The 10,118-nt window shown below is 61.8% G+C and overlaps 1 protein-coding gene across 2 annotated transcripts in view; it reads left to right on the top strand.

Annotated features, from left to right (window-relative positions):
- Positions 1-301: 301 nt before the first annotated feature.
- The window catches only part of ARHGAP27 (Rho GTPase activating protein 27), a 30,420-nt gene continuing 20,603 nt past the window's right edge, over positions 302-10,118 (top strand). The window contains exons 1-3 of one of the 2 annotated variants that reach the window (XM_042917417.1): positions 302-890; positions 1,802-1,938; positions 3,333-4,010. In XM_042917417.1, coding sequence (XP_042773351.1) covers positions 3,351-4,010 — 660 coding nt within the window. In that variant the 5' untranslated portion in view covers positions 302-890; positions 1,802-1,938; positions 3,333-3,350. The remainder of the gene's footprint in view (positions 891-1,801; positions 1,939-3,332; positions 4,011-10,118) is intronic. The other variant, XM_042917416.1, reaches the window with a different exon arrangement.

Raw genomic sequence — 10,118 nt, 5'->3', positions numbered from 1 at the left:
AGGGTTGTAGGGGGCAGGCTCTGAAAACACAAAAGGAACTGGGTTCGAGCGCTGGGGACCAAGGCCAGGGGCATGTGGCCTGGGTGCTACCCTGCCTTTGGTCTCAGTGCCTCCACCCTCAGCAAGGTGCCTCTGAGGACGTTTGTGTCTCCCTTCCCCCTCTGCCTAAAGAAGAATGGGGGCTTTGGAGACCTCAATCACACCCCAAAGAGGAGGACAGCTCATCTGATAATAAAAATAACGTCAATAGCTCTGTGCATCCTTCCGATACTACTGTGAGACTACTACTGAATTGTATGTACTTCGTACGTCTCATTCAATCTTCCTAAAGATCCTGTGAAGTAGGTGTTGTCCCAAGTTCATGGGAAAGAAAAGATGCTGAGGTGAGCGAGTCCACTTCCAGGACACCCTAATGGACAGCTTGGAGGGTGGCCCTCTTCCAGTGGAGGATCCAGGAGGCAGGGGGATGGAACCACGCAGCGGGAGGGAAATCTGGCCCCTCCAGAAGGAGTTGAGGAAGCTCCCGCCCTCCCCCCGTCATGCCACCCTCCTGGCCCTGCAGCTTCCACGTCGTTGGAGATAGCCAGGTGTGGCCCGGGATCCCAGGGGGTGCAGGGGGGAGGGTGGCGTCTGAGCTCCTAGGGCGCTGGCCCGGCCCAGAGGGGACAGGAAGCCGGGACACCGGGGATTGTCTCTAGCAGCCGCAGCCCAACCTCAGCCCGGGAGGAAGTTCTGCCCGGCGCTCTCGGCTGGTGCCTCCCTCGCTGTATTGTTGAACAGGAAACCGGGCTGCGCGGGAGCTGGGCGGTGGAGGAGGGAGCGCCGGCCGCCGAAAGCACGCGTGCCTGCCGGGACAAGTGGAGGCGAAGCCGGTGATCGGACGCCCCAAGGTGCCAGGGCCGGGCCGGGCGGGGGTTGCTGAGCCGGGGTTGGGGGAGCGCGGTGCGGCAGGTGGCGGGTCCTCACCCGGGAGCGCCGCGCGCGCCTGCTCCCCTTTCACCGGGCGCTGGGGAGGGAGCCGCGCGGGCCCGGGAGCAGGGCCGCGCGGGGCGGATGTCCCCCGCGCAGAGCGGAGATCCGAAGGGCTGCCCTCCGTCTGGGGACAGGCGGGGCCCGAGTCCAGGCCCCGGCGCCGCTGTGGCTCGCGTCGCCCGGGCAGTGCACGAAAAGCACCTCCTGGCGACGGGTCAGTCCTGAAGTTCCAGGGATCCTACCGGCTCCTCTGGCTCCCCCAGAGTTGGGGAAGGAGAGGAGACTCGGGTCCCCTCCCCACCCAGCCCGAGCCCCTGCGCTCCGGTGGGGATCTCTGCGGTGGGAACTCCAGGCCCGGCCGAGCTGCGCCCGGAAAGGGCCCGGGGAGGGCGGAGGTGGGTCCGAAGCGAGTGGTGCGTGCAGTCGGGCTGGAAAGGGCTTGTAGTGGTGATTCGGGGTGCATACGGCTTCGGTTGTAACCCTGGGCGAGACAACGAACCGGGGTCGAGCTGTCCCAGAGCAGCGCGCCCGCGGGACGCAGAGGCTGGAGGACAACAAATCCCACTCCCACGGCGGGAGGCTCAGGGGTGGGACCCTACCCACCTTGGGCTCCGCTGACGACCCCGCAGGGCCCCTTCAGTCGCAGCCCCTACAGCGCCCTCCCTCCCTTCGCCTTCTCTTGCTGTGCGTCCCACTCCCGGTGTCCCCCACCCGCCCAGACACACTCATTCAGGCTCCTCCTGGCCCCTCCGAGATACGGCTGCGGCTGCGTTGGGGATTGGGGGCAGCCCTCCTGAGCATCCCTCTCCTTCTTTGCTCCCCCTGCCAGCTTCTGATCCCGGAGGTCGCTCCTGCTTAGCCCTTGGAAGCCCCGCCCTTGGAAAGAGATGGCAGGGGCCTGATCTGCATCCATCCGCGGACTCCGCGGGTCCTGCCCATGGGCCCGCAGAGACCTGCCCTGCCAACGTGAGTGAGAGGCGGGGGTCCAGGGGAAGGTGACGGGAAGGGGTGTCCTCCCTGGGGGTTGTTGGCTTAGCTACAGGCAGTTCACTGTAACTTCAGGGCCCAAGAGTGCAACCCTTTCCCCAACACGGGGAGCTGGAGAAAGTAGTGAAGACCGCTCTGTGCCCCTGGCCAGACCCTGCACCCCCACCCCCCCACCCCCGTCAGACCCTGTTCCTTGGGTTCCTCAGCCTCAGCAAGCCACCGAGCTCCCCAGCTGCTGGTCCCAGGACACCTCTATGGGGCGGGAGATGGGATCAGTGCAAAGGCTTGGAGGGACCAGCCACTTATGGAAGAGGGTACCGACTCATCTCTTTGATGGAGAGACAGGCGGATTTACAGTTAGGCTCGGACTCCCAACACCACATCAAGCGCCAAGCTAAGCTGGCGTGGAGGGCGGTGGGTTGTGGCAATCACTCCGGGAGAGCTTTGGGGAGGACGCCGCAGGGGTAGTCACTGTCACAAAGTGCATTCTCTAGGGGCCACTCTCCTGGGGCAATGTGGAGATCACAGGGCTGGTGGGTAGGCCGCGAGGGCCGAGCCTCACTCGGGAGGTGGAGGTGGGAGCTGGAGAACAGGGGGCGGTGCAGGACGGTCTGGGCGGGCCAGGCGCCGGGTTCACGTCCGCAGCCAAGCCGCTGGGGAAGGAAAGAGAAACCGAGAGAACCGGTTCTCCGGCCTTGGCAGTCCGGTCCCTTAGCCAAGGCCCTTGGACTACGCGAGGCAGGGGCATTCCCCGGGATAGAGCGGTGCCGGGGTGGTTCCCAGAGCCCCGCGCCTCAACCCTGATTCCGCGGGCCGGGGGCGCGGGAGCCTGGAGGGAAGAGGCTCCAGGCACGCGGATTTCCTGAAGGCTGGAGACGTCTGGGGCGGGACAGGCAGGGCAGGGGGCGGGGCGAGGGGAGTGGCGGCGGGGGTGGGTGGGTAGAGAACGGGCTGTTCTTCCCACTTCACAGACCTGTAAACCGAGGCCCAGTCAACTTTTAGGCAAATGTGGTGACTTTATCGCGGTCAATCACCCCAGCTCTTTGGGTCAAGGCTTCCTTGGCTGTAAAGCTGGACCAATATTACCCACAATTTCTCCACCAAGGGATCGAACCGGGATCAAATCTCGTAATCAATGCCACGGGATGAAGGCATTGTCAGAATGAAGGTATTGTCATAATTCCATGAGTGAGTGTAAGAATGAGAACCTTGGAGATTACTTTATCCAAGTCCCCCATTTTTGAGCTAGGAAATTAACGCACACAAGGAATGCAGCACTGGGACTCGAACCCAGGTCTTCTGTCTCTCTGGTGCGGTGCGCTTCCCGGCTCGGTGGCCCTGACCTCCGCGCCCCTCCTCCTTGTCACTCACAGGGAAACGCCAGGGCCGCGATGGCGGCGGACGTCGAGGGGGACGTGTACGTGCTGGTGGAGCATCCCTTCGAGTACACGGGCAAGGACGGGCGCCGCGTGGCCATCCAGCCCAACGAGCGCTACAGGCTGCTGCGCCGAAGCACGGAGCACTGGTGGCACGTGCGGCGCGAGCCCGGCGGCCTCCCCTTCTACCTGCCCGCGCAGTACGTGCGCGAGCTGCCGGCGCTCGGGGACCCGGCCGCCACCCCCACGCCACCCGCGCTCCGCCCGGGGCCCGTCGCCCCGGAACCGCTCGCCTACGACTACCGCTTCGTGAGCGCGCCGGTGTCCGCGGGCCCCGACGGCACGCCCGCCGAGCCCCGGGGCCGCGTGGGCTCCCTGTGCGGCCCCGCGCGGCGCGGCGCCGCCACCCAGCGCAGCAGCCTGGCGCCGGGCCTGCCCACCTGCTTGTACACGCGGCCCGCAGCGCCGGTGCGGCCCGCCCAGTCCCTGGACGACCTGGCGCGCGCCGCCGTCGCGCCCCCTGCCGGCCTCCTCGGGAGCGCGGGCAGCTTCAAGGCCTGCAGCGTGGCGGGCTCCTGGGTGTGCCCGCGACCCCTGGCACGCAGCGACTCCGAGAACGTCTACGAGGTCGTCCAGGACGTGCGCGGCCCGCCACGGGAGGAGCACCCGCAGCAGGTACGGGGAGCGGGGTGGCGGGCCGGGGTGCTGCGCCGCTCCGGGCCCGGACTCGAGGAGACCCCCTCGGCTTAGCGTCCGGCTCGACGGGGCGGCAGTCACCGCCGAGCCTCACTTTTCAAAACCACGGAAAGAGAAGGGTGCAGGCTCCCGGTCACTTATGGGCAATTCCGAAATGCCAAAGCTCCCTGGAGTCCAAAGGTTTCCCGTAACTCAGTTGGTGGTAAAAAATTTGATTTGAACCGATGTCAAGCTGTGGGTGGTCTTCATTTATTACATTTAGTTTTACTACGCAAGTGCAGATGAACCGGATTACAGTGTACTGCTGCAAGCCTTGCTGGCAGGTGTGTGCGCCGTATTACCTTTCTAAAATCCACAACATTCCGAAACGCGCCCGGATATGGAGTTGTGGACCTGCAGGCCACTCCACCTGCCTCTTCTTCCTCAGAGGAGCTTAGGGGTCAGATGAGATAGTGGATGTGGAAGTCAGGGATCTGCTTCCTTTTTTGGCTTCTTCCGATATTTCAGTTCCCCCTTTAAAAAAAAAAAAAAAAAAAGACAATTTTTGATTTGTTTGTTTCAGGAAGTGGTCCAGTGATAGTGTGTTTTTTTTCGTTTCAGAACCCAGTTGTTAATTTAGGAAATCGAAAATAGAGCACTTTTTTTTTTTTTTTTTTATTTTTGGGACAGAGAGAGACAGAGTATGAACGGGGGAGGGGCAGAGAGAGAGGGAGACACAGAATCGGAAACAGGCTCCAGGCTCCGAGCCATCAGCCCAGAGCCTGACGCGGGGCTCGAACTCACGGACCGCGAGATCGTGACCTGGCTGAAGTCGGACGCTCAACCGACTGCGCCACCCAGGCGCCCCAAGAGCACGTTTTAAAAACACTTTTACATCCTCAGAATCCTTCGGATGACCCTGACATTTTCAACTTTAGGAACTTTTTGGGTCGGTGGTTGGGGAGATGTGGAGGGAGGATGCACAGACCCCCTTTTTGACATCTGCCTTTTGACAGCTGGGTAATTATGGGCAGTTCATTTCCTCTCAGAGGGTCTCGATTTGTCCTTTGGCCCAAAGAGGGGTGGAAAGTGGGGATGGATGATCCCTAAACCTTGTAAGTCTCTGATTTCTTTCTTTGTACTTGATGTAATGTATTTGTTGTCAACATTGATGCCTGGCTCATGCCAGGACTGAGTGTGGGATGCCCAGAGGAAGGAAGCACCTTCCCGGGCTGGGAACTCCTGGGTCTCCCCTCCGCCCATCTGGTTACAGTGCAAAGAGCTCAGGATTTGAAGCTTAGAGAGACTGGAATTTGACCCTGCTGGGTCACCTGCCAGCTGCAGAGGAGTCACTTAACTCCCCAGCCCCAGTGTCCTCGTGTGTAAACGCAGGACAAAACCTAAGGATTAGTGTTGTGAGCCTTCAACGTGGTGAAGCATGGAAACGCTTGGCACGTAGTAGGCGCTCCACCGAGGCTGGCCGGGGTCGCATTCGGTATCCTGGTCTGCGCCAGCTTTGCTCCCGTTTCTGCAAGGAGCAGCCCTCCCCCTTGTGGTCATGACGGGGAATAGCAACCGGCGCGTGGGGACGAGGATGGGGACTCCGCCCAGAAGGAACCAGAGGGGTAGGGGGGTGGGAAATAATGTGTCCGGCCGTCTCTGCTGGCCAGTTGGCCCCCTTCTCTGGGACAGATGGCTGGATACCAGTGCTCTTTACCCCGGCGTCCCTCCGCTTCCCGGACAGGCTCTCGGAGGTGCATTCCAGGACCTTTCCACATCCCCTGTCCAGCTTGCCCCTCTTTCTTTCCGCACAGTATAGTGGTGTGTCGGCGGCGGGGGACACAGATGATGGAGAGAGGGTTGGTGCTCGCACAGGGAAGAACTGGGGCGTCTGCCAGAGACCCGGGTATTGGTGGAAATGCTCTGCCCGGTCCCACTTCTGGCCCTAATGAATGCACTGTATGGCCTCAACAAGAGGCTTAGTACCTCTGGTCTGGTTTCCTCCCCGTGTAATGGGTATGATCTCACACTTCCTGTGACCCTGCTTTATTCCAGTGTCAGCTGTGGGCCTCCCTGACACCCCAGCCCCTACACACTCCTGGCGTGGGGAGCTGCCTGTCTCCTGGGAAAGAAACCCCATTCTGTGTTTAGTTACTCAAGGGAGCATTTAGAGAAGGAATTTCCTGAATGGTGAGCCTGCCTGTTTCTTCTTGGAGGAGGCAGGAGAGGCAGCTCCTACCTTTCCCCTTCATTCACTCATTAACTAAGCATGAGGTGACCTTGCACTTGCCGGGCATCTGGTGAGGCAGAGTCCCAGGCCTGCAGGGCCACCATCTGGGTCAGGAGCCTGGCAAGAGGGGACAGATGCCTCAGGCCAGCATGGCCCAGGCCATCTGAGATAAAAAGGACACCCAGTGTGCTGCGGTGCACAGGCATGGGTGCAGGTGTGAGATGGGGCACCCCTGGGGCCTTACAGCCCCCACCCTGCGCTGCTGGGGCTCTGGTGGGGAGTGGGTGGCGCCTGGGGGGCGGGGCCTCATGGCCCTCGCCAGGAATTCAGACGTCACCGTGCAGCTACCTACCGGGAGACTCTCAGCAGAGAAGGGAGTGGGGTTCAGAAAGGACCCCCTTGGCTGGAACTTTAAGAGTGGCAGAGGACTTTCATGGTCTCCCAGGCATGCGGTGATGACAGGAGAGGTTCAGGAAGTAGATTTCGAGGGAGCTAGTGGCTGATGGGCTGAGGAGGGCGGGAGAGAAGTCAGGCTGAGTCCCAGCCTCCCAGTGTGCGCAGACAGTGGTCTGTTTATGGCGGGGACACTGGGAAGGCGTGGGAGGAGTCCTGGAGCTGCCCAGCATGTGGTGTGGCGATGTGGGGGGCGAGGGAGCATGTGGACCGGGGGGCCACAGCCCTGGGCCCACCACATTTGGGTGACTAGGGGAGGGAAGAGGAGGAAGTGGAAAACACAGTCAGGGAACAAGGAGGAGAAGCAGGAGAGTGCTGGTCCAGACACCGAGAGGTGTCCAGAAGGAAGGGGAAGTTAGATAAAGGCCATCGAACATTTATCGGAAGTGGTGACCTCAAGGTCAGCAGCCCCTTTATCAGGAGCTGGCCAAGGGGTTACCAAAAGCAGAAGGCAGAGGTCTGAGGGTGCAGGGCCGAGTGGAGACCGCTCAGAAGCATGGCAGGGAAGGGAGAGGCGCCGTGTGGCCAGAGGCATGTGGAGGTCGAGAGGGGGGAGGCTCCCCAAATCTGAGTGAGTGGGCAGCAGCCAGAGGAGCTGGTTGACGAGACGGGATCCCAGGACACAGGTGTGAGGGTGATGCCCAGGGCAGACGGGGAGGGACCCACTCCCTCCGAGGCAAGGGCCAAGGATGTGAGGATGGAGGGGACACAGGGTCAGGCTCATCGGGGACCGGGGAGCCTTGGACAAGGGGAGAGGGTGGCGTGGGTGTGGGACAATTGGCAGAGGCGGGGACCCTCAGAAGAGAGAAGCCTCTACGCCCACCGTGTGGCGTTTCACGGCCTTGTCATCCACCACGCGCCGGTGGATGGTCAAAGTGCGCTGGTCAAAGCTCTGGACACTGGGGACACAAAGCATGGTGGCGCATGACGTGATCCTGCGCCACAGGGGCTAGTGGTCCCGTGGGCTCTCACTCAAAGGCTCCCACTCCCAGCAGCTCTGAAGGCAGGCCTGCATGCAAGGGCGCCCCCCTGTGCCAGAGTGCAGAGGTTCAGAGAAGTTGAGTGGCTGGCTGAAAGTCACCCAGGCGGGAGGTGGCTGAGCCGGAGTCAGTTCCCGTACCTCCTGACGCTGAACCCCACCCTGGTTACCAGGCTCAGTCTCAGGCAGGTGGCCTGCAGGCCGTAGCCAGCCTGTTCCCCTCTACTCTACTCCCTCCCTCGCTGAGGAGGGGCTTTGGAGCCTGGGGAAGCCAGGTGAGGAGGGGCCTCTGAGACTCCTCCCCTGCTGAGTCCATTTCTGGGTGCAGTCACCATCCCCGGTCACCATCCCCGCCCCCCCCCCCCCCCCCCCCCCCCCCCCGGGGCCTCAGGCCAGCCCTCTGGACTGGAGCCCGCCCCTGCTGCCCAGGCATTGGCCACTGGGAGGAAAGAGTTACAGCCGGGGCCTCTGCAAGCGGCCCGGCCGGTGCCCCACCTGAGCAGGCGGCCTGGACTGGAAGGAGCCCTGGGGCCTTGGCTCCCTGTCCTCTGCAGAGAACTGTGAGTGACCGTTCATCGTTGCACAGGGGGCGGGGGCGGGCCGTGGCAGTTGCCCACTTTCTCCCCTTCTTCCCTGACCTCCCCCCTCCCCGGTCTTCTCCTGTACCCCTGCTGAAACTCACCTGCCCGATGACTCGCCCGGAGGCGCCCCTGCCTCCTCTCCGGATCCCAGGCCTGGCACCCACTCCATGGGATAGACTCTGAGGGCAGCCCCGGGGCAGCTGTGACTGAGGCCTCGGACAAACCCACCTGGGTCCCCTTTGGGTGGGGACCAGCCAGGGGCCCTCTAGAAAGGGGGGTGCTGGTAAGAGCAGGGGAGCTGAGGCCAAGGGGAGGGTCTCCGGAGTCCTTCCTCCTCCCAGCCACTGTCTTTCTCACCTCCCCAGGCGGCCCAGCTGGTTTCTTCATCCCTGGGCTGACCTTTCCTCCCCATGACTCACCTTCAGCCCCAGGCGGACCCTGGAACCCCACTGCCCAGCTTCTGACCTGACCCATGAAAGAGCAGCTCCGTGGGTAGCCCCCCTCCCATCCTCACCCCACATTCCTGGCCACCAGGACTCCTCCCCAGCCACCCACCGCTCCCAAGGCAACCTCCCACCCTACAGGCCCCGTGTCAGCCCCTGGGTGATCTCCCCTGAGCCTGGGCCCCATTCCTCACCTCTCAGTCTCTGGTTCCCCTCAGCACCCCTGGTCTCCTGAGACAGGCCCACCTGCCTCCCCACTTCCTTCCTGAGCCCCAGCAGCCGGCCTCTTTCTCCGTCTATTTTCTCCACCCTTCCTGGAGCTGTGTTCAGTAGTGGGAAGGACCAGGTGGTTGGTTATGAATGCCAACCCCGATGGCTGCTCAGTGCCCCGTTCCCGGCAGGGGAGAGCCCATCAAGCCCGGGCTCAGCTGATCAGAACGTGGTCGGGGTTCCAGACTAGAGTGTCAGGGGACAGTTGATGTTTGTTGGCGTTGAGGGAATTAGGGCTGCCAGGACGGGGTCCGAGGGACATAGGGGTTCTTGCAAGGATTGTCCCTCGCTCTTGCCAAATTGAGGAAGGTCTGTGGTGCGCGGGGATTTCCAGAGCACCTGCTTAGGCACAGTGAGGCCTGCAGGGCCCTTGTGTCCAGGCTCTGGACTCCTATAGGTGCCGCCCTGCGTCCTCTCTTTCCCCTGGGTGGAGATCCACCATGAGGCATCAGGTGAGCAGGGCAGGGGTCTCCGTCCAGGCTTCCGTGTCTGTCCTGGGGGCTGGGCCGGTTTGGCCTGAGAGAGGAAGCCGGAAGAACCAAGAAAGGTGCCAGAAGGGGGCCTGCCTCCAGATCTCCCCCAGCCTCCTTCCTGCCTCATCTCCACAACTGGAGCACTCCTGGAATTGTCTGAATTTATAAATTACTATCCCCCCCACCACCATAGAAATAGTTTAATATCCCTACAAATATTTGGCTAATGGGGGGGTGGTGGAATTTCAATCTAATGACTGTTAGCATTTTGGTTTCTTTCCATCCATTCTGCTTTGCTCTGTGTCTGAGAGTTTTACAGACCCAGGGCCTCACGGTGCGCTGACAGTGAGACGGTAACTTTTCACTCGCCGTGTCATTGATTCAGTAAATGGCAGGTGCTGGACTGGGCAGTGAGAGGCAAAGAAAAACAAGGCGTGGTCCCTGCCCTCAGGTAGTTTACTGTCTGGGAGGAGACCTTGGCAAGCGAACTGACAGTTACGATGTGGTGTGGATGCCGTGTGGAGCCCTCCTCCCCAGAGCCTCGCTAGCCAGAGGGAAATTTCTCTAGGATTGCCTCCTGGCCAAGGAAGGGAGACGGCAGGTGAATCCTAAAGGTTTCCACAAGTCAGCCTCTCCCGTGAAACCCTCTGCACCCGGCGCTTTGTCAGTGGCAGACTTT

Source organism: Panthera leo, chromosome E1 (assembly GCF_018350215.1).
Source record: "Panthera leo isolate Ple1 chromosome E1, P.leo_Ple1_pat1.1, whole genome shotgun sequence".
Lineage (NCBI taxonomy): Eukaryota > Metazoa > Chordata > Mammalia > Carnivora > Felidae > Panthera > Panthera leo.
Note: the sequence above shows the minus strand (reverse complement) of the source record. Positions and strands in the feature narration are given on the sequence as shown.